The 23,498-nt window shown below is 38.7% G+C and overlaps 1 protein-coding gene across 3 annotated transcripts in view; it reads right to left on the reverse strand.

Moving 5' to 3' along the window:
• Positions 1-14,279, reverse strand: part of cntln (centlein, centrosomal protein) — an 86,013-nt gene extending 71,734 nt beyond the window's left edge. For 2 of the 3 annotated variants that reach the window (XM_044189951.1, XM_044189950.1), the window contains exons 1-7: positions 13,924-14,278; positions 13,548-13,635; positions 9,996-10,084; positions 8,049-8,133; positions 3,820-3,954; positions 2,730-2,909; positions 394-527 (exon numbers count right to left, since the gene is read on the reverse strand). In XM_044189951.1, the coding sequence (XP_044045886.1) occupies positions 394-527; positions 2,730-2,909; positions 3,820-3,954; positions 8,049-8,133; positions 9,996-10,084; positions 13,548-13,628 (704 nt within the window). In that variant the 5' untranslated portion in view covers positions 13,629-13,635; positions 13,924-14,278. Of the gene's footprint in view, positions 1-393; positions 528-2,729; positions 2,910-3,819; positions 3,955-8,048; positions 8,134-9,995; positions 10,085-13,547; positions 13,636-13,923 lie in introns of all 3 variants that reach the window. The other variant, XM_044189952.1, reaches the window with a different exon arrangement.
• Positions 14,280-23,498: the final 9,219 nt, after the last annotated feature.

Below are 23,498 nucleotides of genomic sequence, written 5' to 3' on the forward strand. Positions count from 1 at the left end.
TTAAAAAAGGTTGAGATTACCACTAAGACTCCTACGGTTCTCACAGTTTTTATCATATCGACTAAAGCTTAGCCAAAGCCTGCCGCGTTTCCCTTTTCTCCCTCTTTTAAAGCACATCCACTATGCAGGGCTTATCAAGTGGCTTTAGGTGAGCCAGAGTAGAAGAAATCTGTGTCACCCACAAGCCTCATGGCGTACAGAGCAATATACTAACTGCTGCACACACTAACACATGTGAGGGGATATATACACATATGTCTGCACAGGACAGATGCATTCAAGTCCTTTAACAAATTAAATTACCCAAAATCAACAACATTTATAAAGTTGTGGTTGTTACAAGAAAACAGACACTGAGGTGTACTGGGCAATGCTCCTGTTGGTAGGGCTCACCGAAGTTGAATGATTTGCCCCTCTTTCGCTGCCACCTCCCTCTCTTTGGAAGAAAGCTGGGCTGCTAGACTGCTACTGTGGCTCTGCAAGCTGGACAACTCTTGCCAGGCATTGTGTAGCTCCCCCTCCAACTCCTGTTGTAGAAGAGTAACAACACATTTGAAGCACTTTCAGAAAAATAAAAGGAACAATCAGAAATTTGAGAGACTTTTCCCAATATATTAGTAATGAGTAATGGCACTGACGATGAGCTAAGAGGGTCAAAATACTGCTTTTTATGTGCTTTTGCACTTGAGTATAAAATAAAGACAATGTATCGATACATTTTTATCTCCGCTTTTTTAAAAATCCCATTCTGTGTTATGTGGAGGAATTTCTCCACTATGTGTTTATGCTGCATTTTACATGGCCCAGTCCTCAATCCACTGCAGACTAGTGAGGTTACATACTCTGCGCTGGAATCAGAAATGTTTAATTTCACAGTGTGACAAAGTGTTAACATCGCACATTAAACAACCCCTAGCTGTTACTGGCTGCCCACAGCGAACATGTTTCAGCCATAATTCCTAGTTGTCCATCTCACATCCATTTGATGAAACAGATACTCTTCAGTTTTAATCCATACAGCTGTCTACACTGGCTGCATAACAGCTCACACTTCTGTTAAACTTTATGCTTGTAACAGCAACCTAAAGTGTCTTTTTAGGCTCCAAATCTATTTCCTTCTAACTTCTTCATGTAACTACATTGATTGTGCATAGGGCTGTAAGCACAGTCAAAACACTTCTGAGTGCACAGTAGCACTGTGGCTGAACAGATCCAGTAGAGACACTGACATAGGACTGCAGCTGCTGCTATTGTGCTGGCTGTTTTCGCTGTGCAGCAGGTGTAGACAAGGTGTTAGTGAGAGCCTTTCCTTAATAAGAAGAAACCAGTACAGAAAGGCAGATTGCATGGCATCAAAGACACAAAGGTCTCAAAACCATGAGTGTTTCATTAAAAATAGTGTATCACTGGGCCAGAATTAACAATATGAAAAATTAATTAGTCATCTGCAATTATAAGAAAGCACATGAAAAAATGCCATGACACGTAGAGTACTTAAAACAGCAATCAAGTTTGTTTGGTGTCTATACATGGGGAGGACAAAATAACAAAAACAACTTTTGATGAAACTGTTTCTGTTGTTGAATTTGGTGGTAATTTATTTAAGGCATAGTTTGTACTGTCAAGTAGGTACTTTCTTAAGTGATTAAATAAGTGAACATAATAAGGAGGATCACTACATTTGTATCAGCTTTAGGGCTATCACATTATCTGATGTTTCTTTCATTTTGTCCACTGCCTGCTTAGTTAAAAAATATAATAAACTATACAGTACGTGTTCCTTACCTACGCATGCACTGCATTAAATTATAAATTCCTGGACAAATCTTTACTATGTCAAACAAATTGGCATGATGTATCCACTGCACACCCCATATTCTCTATCTCCATCTTTCAAATCAATGTATGATACAAAAAATGAGAAACAGGTGGAGTGTCTTAGGCTGTGATGGATGTGCATAGACTAGTTGCTGGGCTTTATCCTGTCCAAGTGTAATTACTCTGCAGCCCTGACTTATTCAAGACTTTCTGTCTGACTCCATTTGACTAGCGTAGCAATGTGTTTCATAACGATTAGTCTATAAGGAAGGGGAAGAATGTGAGGCTCTTCTGCTGCTGCTACGTCCTGAGACTCTTAGTATTGGCAGGCAGCTGATTCTGTAAGGGGATGGCAAGAGGCTGCAGGTTGAAATGTGAATGAAAACTCTTCAAGGACTTTGATTCTGATTTGATTGATTGAATGTTTAAGGAGCAACACTGCTGTCACTGTGTAATCACTGTATTATTCATGTCCACAGAGATGGAAGGTAATGATTTGTAATGATGACTGGAGCAATGGACAGATTCAGAAAATTACCTGCTTGTATTTGGGAAGAATGAATGACAGAAAACTCTGCAACAACTACAAACTCCTGCACCCACACATGCAAATTACTTCACAAAAGTTCCTTTCCGTTGTGGTCAGCTCAATTAATTTTTTACCCCAACCAAGGAAGATCTGTCTCCCCCATGTTAAATCATATTTTGTTCCCCTTTGAATATAGTCCCTGCATTTTTAAATTGTGTGCTTTGCAACAGTCATCTTTTTATATTCACATGCTGAGGAGGAAAGGGTATAAGGGATCAGAGAATTCAAGGTGTGCTGAAGAAAGGGAAAACTAGAGGTCGGGGCCCGTCCTGTACGACTTTGAGTGTGTGTATCTGAAGTGGACTTGTCCCTGTGTTCATACCTTGATTCTGGCCTGGGCAGCATCCCTCTGGTCTGGTTGGCTGTTGGTCTGCCTCTCTTTCTCCTCCAGGTCAGCTCGCAGGGCGGCGCAGCGGGAAGTTAATCCCTCTTTCTCCTCCTCTAGAGCCCTCACCACCTGCCGCTCCTCCTCCTCTTTCCTCCTACACTCTGTCTTCATTTCCTGGATAAGAGAGGTGTGTGTGTGTGTGTAAGGAGGAGAGTAGGGGGTCGTGAGGGCCAAATAAACAATGGTGACTAAAGGAGAGAAACAGCAAAAGTAGCGATTCAAACTGAGAAAATAAAGAAAGAAAGCTGGAGAATTCAAAAAGAGAAGCAACCCATGGGGTTGAGGATGAAATGAATATGTAAACAGTGGACCGACTTTGCAGCGGGAGCCCCCTGCATGGGCCGCTGATTGGCCAAGGTCACCTGTGCTGTATGACTGGGCCCACGTGGCCAGATGTTGGCTGGTGTGGGCCGAGCCGTGCTGCAAGAGCTGGGCTCATGCAGGTATAGGGGCCAGTCTGTCGGCTTTAATGACAGGCTCCTAATGAGAATGGTGCATGCTGCAAGACCCATTAGACTCAACCTGGGTCTCCTTTGATGCTGTCCCCCACAATTTCTCGCCATGAGACCTCACCAAGACTGTGTAAGGACCATTCCTTTATCAATTAATCATAGCCAGGTCCCATCTAAGCATAATTAGGGAGAAGCCACACCATAACATGCACACTTTTCACTTTCCCCCACTGAAGCAGTCATTAAGTATTTATTTGCAAGTTAACAACCTGCTTTCTCTCCCTCTTTCTCTCTCTCACACACACACTTTCCAGCTGTTAAGTATTCTCTGTTGTCAGAAGCAAGAAAGAAAGCTAAAAGTAAGAAAGGGTGAGGATGAAAAGCAAGAGAAGACACAAAGACATAGAGATTGTGTTCAAGAGGCATTGCTCAAGAGAGAGCAATACACTCTATTCTAAATGATTCAAACACCTGTGGCTTTAGCCTCGGGGACTTGTAGTGTGAAGTGCCACACAGAAAAGAGACTTTTCTACTCTGAGACCCAGACTGCCATAGAAATGTGTTCCACCAACCTTAAGTTCCTGACTCTTATTGACCAGTTGTTCACGCAGAGCTGTCAGCTCCTTCTTCATTAAGGAACTCTCCTCGTCCACTGTCGTCCTCCTCTGTGCCAAGTTGTTAATCTCCTGCTGCTGCCCTGTCACTTTCTGTGGCAGACAGCAAGACAGATAAAAAAAGACAGAGAACGACACAGATAGGAGAGAAAGAGAGAGAGAAAAGGAGAACCACAGGTTACATTATGCATTTAAATCTTGGAAAACTCAAATCAAAATTAGGGTCTGGATTTTGTCCTGACCAGGGCCTGAATAACACAAAACCAACAAGTTTAAATTTATCAGGCATAAAACCTGGTTGCCCAAAACTATATCTGTTACAATAATGTTAAGGCATTTGAGAACCAGGAATGATCAAACATTTTTGTTTTAAAAAGTACTTAAACAGTTGCAGATTAATATTCGGTCAGTTGACATATCGACTAATCCACTAACTGTTGGAGCTCTAAACAGAAAGCAACCACACACACTCAACTATTAAGATCTAACTGATACTATATCTATATTGAGTTGCAAAATATCATAAAGCTCCATGATCAATTTAATGATTCACAAGGTTCACCGAACCAGAGGACAGCCGAAACGGTACAATGATTTTAATGACCACCCACTTTTGGTGCTGGTATATGTTCACTTCATGTTTTTGGCAGCCTTTGCGGCCTAAGTAGGAGGAGGCTGGCCTCTTAACACTGCATCAGCTGGGGTTTGGCATTGGCTGGTAATCCAGAACCTTCTGTGGGTACACCCTCCTCTCAGATAACACTCTGCTCTGGGATGCAATTAATTGCCATGTTGAGGGAAAATCGCTCAGATATATCCAGATAGTGGATTTAGCGTTCCTCGCTACTCCTAGCTCACCGTGCTAAGAACAGAGGGGCTTTAATAGAGATTTATACTGGAGAGCAGAAAATAAATTCAAACGTTGATAATGAGGCAGGCAAGAACAATTTGAACCCCAGTAGTGCTCAATTGATAGAAGAGAAAAAAGGGGTATTCCGCCAAGTTAAGAGGTCTAGGACAGAAAGATTAGCATTTGAAAATTCCCAGTGCACTTCAAAAATGAAAGCTAATTATGTTACAAAAATGGAAAGGAATAGCGAAGTATATAGAGAAGGAGGTGAAATAAAAAAAACAAGAATAGGAAGGAAAATAACATGTTCAAAGTTGGCGAGTGGAGATATTAAGAGGAGTGTAAGATCCTATGTGGACTCAGTGGATGATCACATCTCCAAAAAAATTATGAAAAAACATTTTTATTACTATTTGAGTATGTATGGCTCAAGACTGTGAATGAGTTGATGACTCTCAGAGGGCCAGATGACACAGCACAGAGCTCAGTGCTCTTAATGGGATTCTCAACAAGTCTGCAATTGTCTTTACCAAAAGTTTAAAAGGAGAACAAGACACTTTCTAAACACATAGAAAACAGAAGCATGCAAGTATGAAAATAGAAGAATTCATTAACAACATTTTATGCATGGTTCCCACATCTCCTTAAACATCAAATTCAAGGACTTTTCAATGACTTTCCAGGCCCAATTCCTTCGAATTCAAGGACTCAATATGGCAGTTTGAGACACGAATCAAGGTTAATTACTGTTACGGCACTGAGAATTTTTATAATGAGAACTAGCAGGCTTTACAGAAGCTCACAGACAACAATTAAAAGGAGAGAGAGGCTTGAATATGTGATCACTTCTCAATTGTGCTGCTGTGTTACAGTGATGTTAGTAAAAAAATATATAAAAAAAAAATATATATATATATATATATATATATATATATATATATATATATATATATATATATATATATATATATATATATATATATATATATATCAAACGAACTTCAATTTCTATTCTTGCACAAAATATAAAATTCAAGCACTTTCAAAGACCCAGAGACCCAGGTCTATTTATGTCTATTTTCAAAAACTTTCAAGGCCTTGATTTCCCCCCCTCAAATTCACAAACTTTCAAGGATTTCAAGGACCCCTGGGATGCCTGTTTATTGGATTTTCTGTGAAAGAAAATTTGGAATTCATCAGATCAGCTGATCAGACATAAACAGCTTTATACTTTTACACATACTTTGAAACTAATTTGGATATAGAGTAATGAATAAATTAGTACACTATGGCCTTCAGCTGGAGAGTGGTAGCACAGAAGGTTGGTACGCAAGTTTGACACACTGGAGGAAATGGTAAAGTTGACGGAAATAGATTAAGAATGTGCGGCTACTTATGTACTTAGATGTGGTAAGTTGTCCGCCCGCCAGCCATTAGTTTAAGCTACTAATAAAAGTTGCATTGAAGATCAATACAATTTTCAGTTCACTCAAGCCTTTGTAAAATCAAGCAGTCTTCACTGACATGTAATAACATAACATACATGCATCTTTTTTGAGTGGAGCCTTCTGGAAAATAAAATAAAATTTCAGGGAAAATCTAGGTTTGACATCAATGTAAAAAGGAAAGTATTTAATTTCTAAAGTGGCATTTACCGTAAAACAACATACATTTTCTCGTGCATAATATTCTAAAGCAGGCCTTTCTTATAGAGGCAAAATAAATAGGCCACACTTACTTTTTACTTTCAGACCTACTTTCATATTATAGCTATAGTGGGTTAAAACTTAGTGGATTATGAATTTACAGTGACATTAATGCAACTGCGACACATTTTAACATTCTAACATCATTACAGAGTGTCTCACACTTAATACATTTGTTCTTTATCTTATATTCTTATCTTATAAATAATTATGTTCTACAGTGAGTTTGTTTTCATATAATATAGCACCCTAATCTCTTGGCTGTTGTAGCAATGTTGATGTTGTCCTATCCAGAGGCTATACAAATAAAGTTTGAGAGATTTGCTTGGAAATTGGGTCATAAATTGGGTGCTAATGCATCACTCATTATTTTTATGTACATTTTTATCCATTAGAACTTTTTACTGTTTACTGTTTTCCTTACTGAAACGAGGCACATCTTTACATGTGTGACAGCACTTTCCATTCATCACACTTTACTCAACATAATACTACTTGGACTTTACTGACTTGTTTTTTTTTTTTTAATTTGTATCTGTTCTTATTGTGTACACCGCAGCGTTCCCCTGTATACTGAATACTGTATATGGAGAGAATGACAATAAATTACTAACAATCCACATCAAGATGGTCACACCTATCAAGAGGGCTGTGCTATAGTACTTATACTTATAGTATAAGTCCCTTTACTTACGGGATATTTTGTTCGCATTTGTGTGAAACCTGTGAGAGAAAGCTGTTTTACTGCCCTCAAACTAAAGGCCCAAATATTACACTGAAATAAACTTTGACGTAATCACATATCTTGTGCTCCTATGAGTTACTATTACAACTACTGCATCGACTGGATCGGAGTTAAGATGGCTGAGGAGGGTAATGGCAAGCTGATGACTCCATTACAGCCAGTCTCATTAGGAATGAACATGACTCTGGATGAGGGACACTAATGAAGGAGACTGACAGATGCTTCAGTGAAAGGATGATGATTTGGAGTAAATTACATTAGTGATGTCATTATCGTAGGCCATCATACCATCAAGAAATATTACTCAAGGGGACGTGCAAAAGAAAGCAGGTAAGAGAGAAAGAGCTGGAGGTGTTCAGTTAAAAATACACATACATTCTGTTGGCTATTGATTTTTACATGTATGAAATTTAAGCAAGCTAAGAATAAACACTTGTTTTTAATGACAACCTAGAAAAGGCAAAAGGGGACCATGAAAGATAAAAACTAATTGAATAAATAAAACAGTTTCAGTGAAAGACAAAACAAGAAAAAATATAAAACAAATGCTTGTGATTAAAATGTCATATAAGCAAGCTTCAGTCTGGAGATTAGTTAGTTTAGAGAGTGTGGTTGGGAGAAATTAATGAGAAATGCCCTCCTGTTGGACCTTTGGCCAAGGTGTTTAACGTTGCTCCATTGGAGCTGAACATTGGCCGACAGCAGAAGATTTATAGATTTGCAAATATGGTCAATTTATAAAGGAATGTCAAACCTTTTGTAAAAAGCAGATTCAGTTTATGAATATAATCTGATTAGAGATTTCTAGTTGTTTTTCTGAAGCATCCTTCTGCATACAATGCTAAACACAGAAAGTTACAACATGTTAGACCAAACTGTACTGTACCTGTTCCAGCTCCTGTATTTTGTAGTCTTTGGACTGGAGGATCTCCAACACCTTCCTGTCCTTTATCTCAGCTTTGTGCTTCTCACTAGAGGAAAGAGAAAAGAAAAATGAATAGGTGTGTGTCCACAGTCATCTACAATTGAGTGACTTGAGACTATTGGGTTAGAAAACATATCTATATATTTATATAGGGTTGAAAAGTATATCCTCAACGATCAACAGATACCATGCTTATTAAAAAAGGACCCATATCCCCTTAAAAAAAATTAATTTAATGTAATTGTTTCATACCTTTGAATCACAGTGGAAATAGCAGAAATCTGTATATACAGTATTTTAGTGAGTTTGATTGGTCTGGTGTCATACAGTATGCCTGGATAGTAATAATGTGGGTTCACACTTTCAGTGTAAATCCTGCACTTTGTAACCGTCTTGTAAAATGTCAATTTCCTACTATCAATTTCAAATTCTTTGTGCACCTGCTGTTCTTGGCAAGTTACATATAGGCAATTAATATTCTTTTTTTCTTTTAATGTAAAAGAATAAAAAAGTAATATACTTTATGAAAACTCCACTTAAAGAAAAGAACTATCAATGTGAATAAAAAGGAAAATGCTCAATGTAAAAGGAGAGCTACTGTACTATCCTGCTGCTGCACCAAACAATGAACTTTTCTCTCTAACACCTCTTTTATCATAATGAACTCTCAGGGAGACAAAAACAAGGCATCAGTTGGGGACCTGTTTGTTTCAACTGCTTTAGGCCACCAGGGGCCACCCATTCCCTCCACTCATCACTTGCTCCGTCTACACCTCCTATCTTTGAGGCCTTTTCTCTCGTCTCTATACCTCTTCTGATCAGTCGTCCCCCCTGGTAGACACTGAAATAAGTATCTGGTGTCCCTGGAGGAAATGGAACGCAGGCTGGTCTAGCTACATCTCCTTGTATATTGGGCTGCGTTCACCATGTCCTGAGCAACCAACCAATCACTCTACAAGATCCACACAGGAAGGGGAGAGGAGGCTGAATGGCAGTTCCCAGTGGGCACCAGCCCTTGACTGGAGTCGACACAATTACCATGTCAATATCCTCCTGTGCATCAGGTGATACAATACACATACACTCTCTGGGTACATGTTCCCCCACCAGTCTCAACAGAGCAACATACTTTGATGGGTTTCCTATGGGGCTATAAAGGAACTGAAGAGGGTGTGGAGAAGGAATGAGAGGCACAGGCACTGAGGAACTCTCAGCACGCTGCTGCACTGTATTTTACCCCTATTAAGGGTCTAACTGACAGCTGTTAGACACTCAAAAAGTATGTGATATGCACCCATGAAAGAGAAAATATCAATATAGAATATGCTCAAAAGGAAAAAGTTAGTAAAAACGTAAGTATTGAATGCAGATTTCCATTAATTTCAATGGCAGTTAGAACATATGTAAGTGGAAAAAACAACCAGTGTTCAAACTGCAGTGATACCAGCATCAAAGATAATTTAAAGTCAAATAGTTTTTTCCTAACAAGGAGGAATATATTTAATTTATCTAACTGTGAAAAGACCTGAACCTCTGTTCTTTTCTGAAAGTTCCCATGCCACTGCGTTTGGTGTGGCTTAGCCACCCTGCAAGGGAGGTCATATTCAATCTCACAATTTATCCGATAAAGACAAGTATTTGGCAGGAGTGTTTCAACTGTCCAGAATGGGTGCGGCAGAGGAAGAGTATTTTCATTAAAAGGGTTTCCATGGTTGAACTGCTAGACCGGGGATAAGAAGGCTTAAATCAGCATCTGCACCAGATTCCATCGTAACCCCAGTAGAATGGCCAAAGTGCCTTATACACCCCTTGAACGACTTTCACACATATTTCTCTTCACTTGTGAGATAAAGGAATTTTCAGCTATTGAGCCTCGCAGGTAGCAATTTGAAAGATGAATCTACTCACCGCTCAACCACCAAACTGACAGCCTGGGTCAGGTCTGGATTTGCCACTTGCAGGCGTTTCCATAGGGACCACACAAACTCCTTGTCTGCCTGTGAAAATAAAGGATTCAGCGAGTCAACAGCTGTTATTCCTAATTGAGATAAATTGCTTTTTATAAATGTGTCTCAAAATGCAGTGAAGCGTACAAGGAAAGCCACAGCACATCTCAGCTTTTCTCACTGAAAAACAAAAAATTAAATAGGATGCTCAATAACATTAGCATACGACAGAAGTAGTCAATCAATAATTTAAATATCTTGATCAAAATAGTTTTTGAACTGGCCTGCCCTCTCTAATCATGAGCCTCACTTAACAGGAATCCTCATCGCTGAGATGTGACCTTCGACTCAAGGGGAGCAAGCATTGACACTTGTCATTATGCACTATTTATGACTGGGGAGAACTGATATCCAAATCAAAACACAGCAGTCGAGCTTGCATTTTCTTTATTATTCAATTGCGCTCTGGATATGTTTTCCACTACAGCTCCAAAGTAACTAGCCCCAAAGAAATTCAAAACTGATGACAGAGAGAGTCATCTTCAAGTAGAAAAACCCAGCCAGCCCCTGACACATTTCCAATTCAAATTGTCTCACTGATTTTTCAAACATTTTTAAGCTACATTACATTTAATGAGGGACATCTAAAAACTACATTTTCTGACATTAAAAGACAGAATTATACCAAATCGACTTAATATAAAATTATCTGATAAATTATGTTCACATCATCATAAGATAAAAGTCATCCCTCCCACTGGAAGCTACTGGTCTCCAATTAGTACATGAATTTTAACCCCCTTTTCGAAAGTGTCTAATCAATTATTTACTAAAATGGCAGAAGCAGACCTTGATAAGATCATATGCTGAACATATAAAGTGAAAGGACTGTAGATCTCTGTCTCTGTATGCATCTGTGTTTTGTGTGTGTGTGTGTGTGTGTGTCTGTGTATATATACAGAGTGGAAGCAGGGTGAAGGGGGATAGAGCTCTCACCAAATCAGCCCTGCAATGCAGCTAACGATGAAATTAAGCAGCATGGTTGACTTGAAATAGGTGGTCTCCCTTGCCTGGCCTTTGGCTGCCATTAGCTGTTCCACAGACAAGTGTTCAGTCAGGACCCTCATCAAGAGCTCTCCTCTGCCGTATGTGTACTTAAAGATTCATTGAGTGTGTGTTTGATGATTGCTGAATTATTAATTTTGAATCTAGACACTGAAACACCATTGGCTAAACATACCAAAGAAAGCCACTGGAATTTAGCCAGATATTAATAAAATTAGCATGGTCTAGTAGGAACATTTGCTGGCCGACAGATGAGATTCTTTGTAGTTAATGGTTGTCCTGAAGTACATCTTGCCAGAGACTTAAGACATCAATGGTATTCAAATGTCACTATTTAAATGGTACACCGCACAACTAAAGGTCCCTATTACATAGACAGAATCACTGATGTTCTACTCTAGACAAGACCACCAAGGATGGCCTCCATGTCAGTTCAATGTAGGGCAGCAGGGACTGTCAATCTGAAGTGAACAAATATCACTGGTAAACTAGTAGTACTACAATGTAGTGCATTACAACTGAAAAACATTTTAATACGGTTGTTGCAGGTGCTTTTATTTGCTTGTCAAAATGTTTGTATGGCAAAGGCCCACTCAGTGTTATTAATAAATAGCACTGTTATAAAAATTAAATATTATGGGGAGTTTTCTAGGCTAGCAAAATTCAGAGAGATATACAACTTGCAATATGAACATTTTTAGGTGACATTGATGCACAGCAGTTGCGCTTTTTTGTGGGTTGTTAGGTGAGCAAAACTCCCTAATTATACAAATTGACTTGCCCCAACACTGGAAACACCTTAGGAAACATTTAACAAGAAATAAAATATCATAATAGTTTCCAATAAATAGTTTCATAAATGTACATTTTTAAAAGTAAAAAAGGGACTGAGGGCTCAAAATATACGTGGCACTTTTATAGGTGGGGTTTTATATTAGGTCTAGAGCATTTTAGCTGTCAATTATTCATACTCAGTATAGCGAATTGGAAACAAATGAATGACAAACTAAACTTTATACACAGGATAAATAAGGTAACAGGGACACATGTGGTTATAGCCAAACAGCACCACACCAAATGTTCCTGCCCCAACTGCTAGGTAGTATCTATAATATATATATATATATATATATATATATATATATATATATATATATATATATATATATATATATATATATATATATATATAATAAAAACTCAAATGTAACATATCATCTGTTAACCCCCCAAGCTGTCTACCTACCTGTATAGCAAGGTACTGTGGATATGCAAAGTGAGAAATGCTGAGTTTAGTTCACTCATGTTATTAGGCACCACCTGGTGGTGAGTATGCAAGGACAACCTCCCTCAATCACTGACTCACAAAGTGAAGATGAAAGGTTCTCAGATCTGCTCATAACAAATTTGTGGACTATGTGTTTGTATTTATTTGAATAACCAGAAAAATGGGGGGGGTCAATTGATTCAAATGTACTTTGGTAGCAGATATTTGCTGCATACAATTTACGGTCTCTGCTGAATATTCAATGTGGTCAGGTCATTTACAGACTTTTGCAGCTAAACAGTAGTGATAACCAAACAATTAAAATATGCTTTATGCAATTTAGAAAACAAAAAACAAAAAACTTATCTTTAAATAATAACTAACTCCCTGAAAATTGATATGCCTTTCAATTTCAACTGTCAACTGCTAGTCATAACCCTCAAAACTATAATCATGACTTCATGCCTTTTGAAGTAAAGTTAGTGGAGCTGAAACAAAAAATGAACCTGACAAATGTACTTTCTAGCATGCATTGTTATCTCCCCATGATGTGGGTAGTCATTTTATGCTAAAAATGACAAATAGTGAAAAAGCAAAAACAAAAGCTTTGCACACAGTGTGCACTGCAAAGCAAGAGGTGCTGGCTGCAACTGTAAGATGTACATGTAGTCAGACAAAATAAAACACATGTGTTTGTGGTAGTGACTGCACACTCAGCCCATTAAAATATTTACACTGATAAGAGCAACTTATTTCACTCTTCACTTCATCAGGCTCATGAACAACTTAAATATGTAAAAATAAGAGCTCATGTACTAATTAGAGGCAAATGACAAATAGTATTCACCTTGAGTGCTGCATTAGTGCACAGTCAGATACTTATAGCTCAAAATGATTTAATCATGGTGGGACACATAAAACACCTTAATACTTAAAAACTTTAAACCCTTATCTAATGAGCTGAGCAAATGTCAACATGACTGGACATTTGCTTACTGAACTTGCTGTCATCAGTTTACTAGAAAAATGTCACTATTTTAGAGCAATTTCATGTTATCGCGTTATTAAGTTATAAGGAAGCAAGCCATTTGTGTTTTCCTATAATAGAATACATTCTTCAGATAGCAGATACCACAATCCAGCAGTGTGTGCACATCCCTTTGAATACACATTCATACATACCTGGCATTGCATTAACTCATCTGATAAACTCTTCACCTGCTCCTCCAATACCAGAATGCGAGTGTCGTCTTTGGAGGACATTTTGGGTCTGCAAATGAAGCAAAATAACAACTTACATCAGTTTGGAGCCTCTTGTAGCAGTGGATAAAAAGATACAGATGGCACGTTATCGGCATGTAAGCCCCTTCGATTTTAATCGGCGATGACATTGTTCATTTGTAAGGGGGGACTTGACAGGAGATTTGTACTTTGCTCATCTCTTCTCATCTGACGTTTGCTAACTGGTTAACCTACATGTCTTTAGCACACTTGCAGGATGAGACAATAAAGCTCACTGGACGCTCTTTAGGAAAAGTGTACACAGTTTGTCTCTTACCTGTTTCGATAGCTTGCTAATCAGGCAGATGTCAACACACTAGCAGAAGCTCTGCAGCACTGCGCTAATACAAGACAGTGCTACTATCTTAGCTAAAGTTAACGTTAGCCACTTAACAACTATTCATATTTTCCTTTTTTTCTCTGCTGCCTTCCGCGTAAGTCAGTGCCCTCAACAACGTATGATTCAACGGCGGAGTCTAATTATCCACTAAAAGTACCCTTTGTAGCTTTTTCTACAAAACAAAAACAAACTTTCCAGCTGAATCACACAGTTGTCAATGACTACCAAAACGCTTTCTTCCTTTCAACAAGCCCGCTGTTTTCCGTTTATGTCCCTCGCGTCATCGTAATCACGTCATTTTACGACGGCTACGGTTAACGTACGGCAATGATCCGACTCCAAAGCAAATGCTGTAGTTATAATACATCCATGAGTAGTTTCCAAAGGCGGATCTGGTTAGGTCAAAGAGTCGTTATGGTTGTTTCAAGTGGTCCTCAACAAAATTAGGTTTAGTATAGGCTAATTAAGGAAAAGAGTGACACTTGACACTGTTCACACCCTCTGTGTTTGTTTTTTTTAATCTTCCTAAATAATGAGGACATTAAAATGTACAATAGGCCTACAATCTTATGTACAAGATTAGCCCATTAAATGTGGACCCTTGGGATAAAAACATTTTAATAAGTTCATGGACCTCTAACCTATCCTTACAGTTAATATAACATTTTTCTATGATTAGGTCTACAGTTGGCTAAATGACTGGGCTACATAGTCTGTGTGTTTAAAGACTCAAATTAGCAGCCTACTAATAACAATTTACTAAATATATTTGTTGAACTTGTTTATCACAACAGGAAGCATAAACAAATAATATCAATTGTGTGCATACATGGTTTGATGTCATTTAACACCACTTGAGTGATTTCCAACAACAGTATCCAGCCTTGCTATAGGGTCCAGAGAACTTGACGGTAAATCATGATCCTGTACATTGTTTGACAGTCTGGTGAATTGCCCTGGTGGTGACTTCTTCAATCAGCCCATGTCTCCCACTGTACTCTCATCAGAAGCACATTTTAGCTGATCAAGACCAACTCTGAGCAACGCTTAACATCAAGTCCAAACCACCATGGATCAAAGCTATTGGCTCTAAATTATAAATAACTTATATGTGAAAGAATTCTTAATCATCTAATGCTGTGGATGGAGATTATGCTACAGATACATTTGTTTTCTCTACCCACTTAATTACTTTTAGGCCTGTCCCATCTAACTTAGATGTTTTGTGTATGAGGAAAATATCAAATTAATGAAGTATCAAACTGTTTTACAGTAATTTATTGTAGTTTTTACAGAGATATTTTGACATGTCACAGTAGGCAAAGCACAAGTGTAAATAATAAAATTAATGATGGCTGAATTCCATTTAGCTGCTTCAGTTTCAGGGTCCTAGTACTGTGCATGTTGGCTCACTGTCACACTACCATGACTTACCGGGACACTTGAATTTAACAGGGCCATTATTAGTAACCTGTAGTTTATGTACTATGACAAGTCAAAATGCTTCTTGTGAAAAAGGCCAGTGGACATCAAGTCCCCCACAAATATAATTACTTGGGCACATTCAAAATACTGGATACAGTCTACATAAAATAGACATTGTAACATAATAATCTATGCAATTTGTTAATAATGTGAATTTTTATTATTCTGTACACGCTGTGACGATTTTGATTTATTGTTTGTCATAAAATCTGATTTCAATTAAAAATTACACTTGTATCTTTATGAGTAATAAATTGTCAAAACAACTGATAAAAACATTTAAATCACTTAAAAGATGAAATGTAAGGTCTTGAAGACATGAAAGCAGTGTTTTCAAGAAGAAGAATAAGATTATGTATATCACGGCCATATTTTTTTTATACAGAGCCTGATAAATAGTGTTATTGAAAATCAAGGGTTGAATAATAAAACATCACAAAAATCATCAGAAAAATATCATAATGTATCAAAATTACACTAACATTAATAGAAAATGGCAACATATCAATGGTAAGGAGAGGTGTTGTGTAGCTATTGTGCTGTTATAACAGACACACACATATGTACACACATATACATGCACTACATAGAATGAGGGCTATAAATCCCTGTTGTTATATCAAAGATCAACAGCCACACGACAGTAAAGAGAAATGACAGTGAGATATCATATTGATCTTTACATTCAGTTTATGTTTTTCTTTTAATAGACACACTCATACCTTACCCCAGTTGATATTTGCCTTGTTTTATATGTTTTTAATGATCTGTTGTAAGATCAAAGACATTATGCGCAATACATTTTGAATCTTGAATCCATAGTGGGAGCTTTGAGAACTGGATGCAAGCAAAGGGAAAATGAACAAGGACACGTTTGACATCTGTTTTGCTGGTGATACAAGACAACTCCATATTGTGTGGCTAATGTACTTAAGTGTCCAGCCAGATTTGGAGCACAGGGTGAGAGAGGAAAATGAAGAAATATGAGGACTGGCACTCCTCTTCAGTCAGACAAATGTTGGTTCATCTGCTCACTGCTTCACACACACACACACACACACACACACACACACACACACACACACACACACACACACACACAAAGAGAAAAGATGCAATTGACTAAGCATGATTAGGCTGTTCCTTGACCCACGAACACTGCCTCTCATTAAGGTCCTCATTTGCGGAACAATTTTAGAGGCAGTAGACTGGTACATAATGCGCAACATCTGCCTGCCCCCTGTTTCTTGTTCAGACACACAAACTGACACATGGTATCTATGAATAAGCCGCTCTCTCTCTCTCTCACTCTCGTCATGAGGAAAAATTACCATCATACAGCTGCAACAGGGTTTTGAGTCTGGTTCCTGCAGTTGCACCTTCCCTTTCAGGTCAAAAATCATCCACAGATTCAAAATGTATTTGTTACAAGACAAAACCAGTGAGTGCCAAACATTTCAGGTACGGTTTCTCTTATAAGAAACCTTGAAAGTGATTAATTTAGAGGCAGATCATATGGTCAATAGAAAGTCAAATTAACACATTTCTCTCTGAGGAAGCTGGTAACTCAAAGGGATCATCTTCTAACTATCCCCTCTTTCATCATCAATGCGTATAATTTGGCCTCAGACACTTCCAGTTGCTTACATGTTCTACACAGGCATGTTCCACCATGTTTTGATAGTGTCTGCTGCTGCTCTTTCCTGTCTGAAGCAGCCTGTATCTCCCTCTTTTAAGTGTTTGTTGTCTGTTCCACTAATGACAGATTAATCCAGATCTGAGAGCATTTTAGGCACATAAAAGGCAGATCTCAGCCAAGCTCTCATATCACCAACAACGTGCTTCCTGCATTTACAGTAGAAAAAAAACAAAAAAAAAAACATTTTCACATTCACTTCACTCTGTAATTATTTGATTTGACTTTTTCCACCTAAAAACTTTTATTGGATGTATGAAACAGGTTACAAATCAGTTTATCATTTAATCATCATCACCCCGACCTTTGTTGCATGTCACATTCCTCTCTAGCGTCCTATGTGTTTCCTGTCTTTATGTGCCCTATCACTCTCTAATTTAGGGAAAATGCGAAAAAAAACCCAACTTATACAGTTGAAATCGATATTGCAAATTGATTCATTTTCTCATTGTACCTTACAATAAAATGTATATGGGATAGGTTGATGTAGGGGCTTTTGTTCTGTTTTACATTTATTTTGTCTGTTGGTCCATTAAAACTACTTCTTGGGGCCAGAGTATACTGCTTTGGCAAACGATAACTTGGGCGCACAATGCATACGGATCAGTGTCACTGAGATCAAACACTCTACAAAATCACACAATAAGCTTCTTCAAGTTAGTTTTCCAGATTTCTTTTCCCATTACATAATTAAAATATAAATTATCATAATGGATGGAGTCAAGCACGTTGCAGCAGTATTGAGATTTGGCCCTACTTTCTTCAAAAACACACTGTTAAGAGATGTATTAAAAGAAATGAGCGTGAATATCTTAATTTACTGATATTAAGTAGCCCACAGTTGCTGTATAAGGGAGCACCACTGTCACAATAAGAATAATACATGATGAGAATATCCAACATAGGCTACCTTTAATAAATGTTATTTTGATAGCAAATGTATTTAACCTACCTTAGAATCAGTCTCTGTAAAGGAAATGCAGAATGAATCTTGATCATTAGCTTCACATCAGGTTTGTGACTGAAAAGAGACTCACCCTGCAAGATTCATACTCCTTCAAAGTTTAAATGAGATCTCTGAAAATTGACATCTGTTGACATAAATCATAGTTCAAAGGATATTTTCATCGTAAATCGCTGTTATGATCTGTGGAGTGCTTGGAGAGAGATGGTCAACTGATTAAACTCGCTCATCTGATTGAAACAGACTTTTACTTTTCTTGTCGTAATGAATATCACTGACAACACTTGTTCACATGTGAAATACTGACAGCTGGATTAAACTGATGTTTTTGTTTTGCTTAGATTATGTGCCCTACCCAACCAAATGAAATAAGATGTCACTAAAATTGCACAGCATGGTTTAACGTCTTTGCTGGATGCCACAGAATATGACTGACTCAGATGTATAGCTGCAAATGTAAACCGACCCTTGTTTGAAGTCGTCTTTGTGCGCCTCTCATGTCTAATTGCCCAACTGTTAAAATGTGAAGAGCCACCCCTTGTAACAAGACAGCTCTTGCATTGACAATCCCAATAAGCATGCTTGTCTCACCTCGTTCTGCCTCAGCTGAGTCACAGGGAAGTTCAAGTGCTAGGCAGCCTTTAATCTACCAGGGGAAAAAGTGACACAGAACTGTGATCATGCAAATGCACCTGTATGAAAAATTCAGGAACCAAATGACAAGCCCCGGTGTGCTGATGCTGACAGAGGAAGGAAGAGAGGCACAACATGACACTCCATGGAGAATTGTGAAAGCACAGTCTCCGCCTGCCGCCTCAGGTAAGTGGGGATATTGTCTGCATTAATGTGGCCTAGCTTTGATGCTGAGGGAGGAAAGAACCAGAGAACTGCGGGAGATGACAATAGATACTAAAGAGTCACAAGTCCCCAGCTTTAAAGGAACATTGATTGTACAAATGCCAGTTGGGATGTCGAACTTGCACAGTGTTTAGTAGAACATCACTCCCCCTGCATTGAAATGAGACAGGCTCCTACATGTGTGAGAGTTACATTAGGTCTTTGAACACAGTCACTTTGTAGCATGGCTGATGACTCTATTTGTTGAGTGTCTAATGTTTTCTTGTTGAATAAGATTAGATCATAATAAGCTGTTATCACACTGGGTGTGTTTTGAAATTGAAATGGGCCATCACAAACCTTTGAAATTGCTCTCTAAATTCATGTTCAGTTTCTGACATTTTAAAGCTGTTTGCACACATTTCTATTCAAGCGATGCCCTGAGGAGGATATTATATCTATCACTGGAGTCCGTGGGAGAATTATCAGCCACTCTTGACCTCAAGCATGAGCCATCCTCATGCTGAATCCTGTGAGACCTTGGACTGCCTTACAAAACCCCAGGACAGAGAAAACATTGATTACCACTTGTCTTCCGTCTTTTTAGCCTTTAGACATACAATATCTGTGCACCTAAATCAGACAGATCTAGCTCAAAACCTTCCCTCATCACAAACCTTACACTCTGTCTTTGCCATCATGTGCATTCCTGTATGCATGTGATGTCGCTGACCTCTCATCAGCCCCCCCAACATGCTGTGTGCACAAGCCCCCTTGTTCATGTCCTAACCCCTGCCCCAATGAGATGGCGTGGACCTCTGTTTGACTTCCCATCTGATGACCTTCTGGTCCTATCCTCAACAGACAAGAGCCCTCATAAAGGAGGAATTGATCCACACAAGACCCACCTCTTGGAGACAGCAGCGTATATGTGTATGTGTGTGTTTGTGTGTATCCATGGTGCCATGAACCTCAGGGCCACACTCACTTACGGCTCACCCAACTAGTGTGCCATCCCAACCCCGGTTAGCCCCCTCAGGATGTGTGGGAACAAGGAGTCAGGCTATTTCCCTTGGGCTCTTGCTAGAGAGCTTGTCCTTTGCTTGGTGAAAGGGTAAATTAAGGTGGTGAGGTTGTATTTAAGTTCATATTTCCCTTGAGTTTGAGAGAGGAGACCAAGGACATGGGACATTGATCGCCCTGAGTAAATGTTGCCCAGTCGGAAAACAGCTTTTAGATGAGAAAAGTATTTTTCTTATTTCCAACACCTGTACTTCCCTCTCTATGAGTTAGGAGATATCAAACTAAGAAATTGAGATATAGAATTTTCTCTGTATCACAATTTCTTGTTGTTGCTCATTAAATCTCTGTCTTTTTATGATCAAACATTTGATGCCTGAAATTATCATGTTATTTGCTTATCCAAATCAAGGGTGGAAGGACAGTGGACATTGTAAGTTGTACAGATTGTAAAGAAATTTGTGATTTTGGACTTGACTTGATGGTAGCACATAACTTAACTAATAGAAAAAAAGTGTGATATTTATCTGGCATCAGAAATGTCACATCACAGTCAGAAGTAATAAAGAAACATTCCTGGAGCCATTAACAATCTCCTGAACAGGAGGACCTCTGTGGATTTGATGGATCCATGAGTGCCGTGCAGCAGCTGATGGCCTTCGCAAGAGGTGGAACACTTCAGTAGCAGGTTCAATAGCTCATTATCAGTGGTCCCACTGGATAATTAGTGAACAGTGGGATCCTGTCACAGGGACAAATAAACATATACGCTCCTTCCCTATCAAGCTGCCTTTACTGGTTACGTGTACAGTATTTAATGCCACAGTAGAGCCCATCTGAGACTGGATTTTTTGAGGCTGGTAAATTAAAACCTTTCACACAACATAAACAAACATTTTTGTTCATGTTTGACTTGGGACCACAGTATTTACTGTATGTGACATTTTACAGTTGAAAAATAAACTTGCCAGTGCACTCTGGTGGACAAACAATGTGATGGAGGTCATGTTTCTAACTCTGTGTCTATACAGGCTGCGTAGTGAACACAGCCCATCAGCAGCGCAGCAGAAGCAGCAGCAGCTTCAGTCCTCCATCAATGTCTTCGCAGGATGTGTTTAGCCACAGTGATGCTGTATGGGCACCCAAGTTTTAGCAGCACTCGTTATGCCGTAATGCACGTAAAACAGAAGAAAATAAACTAAAATGGAAGCATGTAAGAACAATTGATAAAGCTGCTGGATGCATCCTGAGGTAATGATACCTCAAACATATCTTTGGGATTTGGGTGCTGCAATTTCTTGTTACGTATTGGCTGATGTATACACTGATATGGATATATCTGCAATAAGCCATATCGCCCATTTATTGGCTCTGGTACATAGTGCCATGCTCCATTTAATTTAAATTGACAGCAATGATTAGTTTTATTAGACATTTGGAAAAATTAACCAATATTTAGTTATGATTTTTTGTGCCATGATCCAAAACTAGCATTTGTGTAAAATGCATGTCAGCATGTTACACCTTCACAGATGTACCTCTACAGGGCCATCAGACTGGCAGCACCTTTCACTTAACACATTTTATAAATGTTACAGAGCTGACTGGGTCACTGCAGGCATGTTAGTGGAGTTACTAAACAGTCTCCCAGAAATTACTTTTATATACTTATATACTCATTTTTTTTTGCCAAATATGTTTTGAGTGAAACTTAATTGCGGCCTGGGTTATGTTCAGTTGCAACATTTTTTTAGAGTGGAAGTGCTGCATTTCTCTACAACAAGCAGTTCATATGGAGATGGACATGGTGTATAGTGGGCATACAATCCACCATGGACTGGGTTGGATCTATGATATCAGAGGCCGGGGTTTACATCCTGCGTCCTGAGTGTGGTTAGGGTTAGGTAACAGAAGCATTTTGGTTAAAGTTAGGTAAAGATCATGGTTTCGGGTTAAATGTTAGTGTTGTATCTCATGCTTCAACTTAGTGTTGACTTTTGTTCAGTCAAGATCAGGATCTTTCTCTAACCTTAACCAAATGCTGTAGTACCTAAATATAACCACAGAAAACATAAATCATGCTTTGGTTGCTATGAGCAGATGTTGTATTGCAAGAGTGAATACTGTAGGAAAAACTAAACTTTGTCAACATTTTGCAGATATGTTTTGCATGAACAATTTATGACTTAGCATAAGTTCATTAAAAATGTTTCCTCGTTTTGTTGATTAAAAGAAAAGTTTCTTTCTAAATGTATTTGCTGTTGCAAATTAGTAGAACTGTCATTTCTAGGAGACACGGTTGGCCCCTAACACATACTATCCTCTACCTGAACTTAATCTACACGTTTGTCAGAACATTAGCCAGTCATTTCTAAATTAACTTTTTGCTTCAACAACAATGAGCTAATGGGATGATTGACCCTACTGATGCAGCCCACCCAGCAATATAGAAGCACACTTGTTCCAACAATTATGAAGACATAGATAGAAGCTGAAAAGGGAGTATGGCTATGTACACACCCTCTATCACAACTATGCTATCACACATCTTATGTTAGTCATAACAGAGATTTTTCATCTGATACTTTGGCAAAATGCTAACAGCAAAGAAAAAAAGGTCATGTTTTGCTTTGATGTGTAGTTTATGTCATATTACTCATCCACAACAACTGGTGTCTATAAGTTTAATCAACACTGCTGAATAGAAAACACTTTCTGAGTCAAATTAAAGCAGCATCAAAACATTTGAAGTCGACACAAACTAGATTCAAACACCTAGTTTTTTTTTCTGGACAATCCTTTAAAGGCTTTTTGTTTTGTTGCTCACATAAGTATGTAATATCTCATTTAATTAGCAATGTAAGCCCTCTGACAAACAGGCATATGGTCCTCGCTCTCCCACGGCCTTGGCCAAGGAATGAATATGCATATCCTGGGACCTCAGTAGCTTGTTACCCTGGAATGAATTCTACACAAGCCTAATCCCTGATCTATTATTTACCCCTTGACCAAACATGCAAGTGGGGCTTCCAGACGCTTGACTTGATAGAAATGACTGCCCTGGGATTCAGCTGCCTCTCTCACCCCCGTGGAGGAGCCAGGCTGAGGCAGGCAGTCACTCTGAGGAGCGCTGTATGTCTCTCTTTCTGCTCCACTCTATCCTCACACACAAATCTCAAACACACACACACACACACACACACATACCCACACACACCCCTCCCTACTTCAACTCTTCACTCTTGAGATGTCTCAGTCAAATGTTGAGCAAATCCTCATAAAAACAAGTGCACAATGAAACTTTAATGAGCACGCCCACTTCTAGGGATCTGAGGGACACAACTTAGGAAATCAGTGTCACATCCCTGCAGCACACAGAGAAACCATAAACTATTTCCAACTGCCTAAAACACGTGTGCATGTGTGCGCGCGCGTGAGGCGCAGAGGGCAGAGAAAGTGAAAAAAGTGAAAGTTTAAATGAAATGCTGCGTTTACCCACAAAACATTTGT

Source organism: Siniperca chuatsi, linkage group LG3 (genome assembly GCF_020085105.1).
Source record: "Siniperca chuatsi isolate FFG_IHB_CAS linkage group LG3, ASM2008510v1, whole genome shotgun sequence".
Taxonomy (NCBI): Eukaryota; Metazoa; Chordata; class Actinopteri; order Centrarchiformes; family Sinipercidae; genus Siniperca; species Siniperca chuatsi.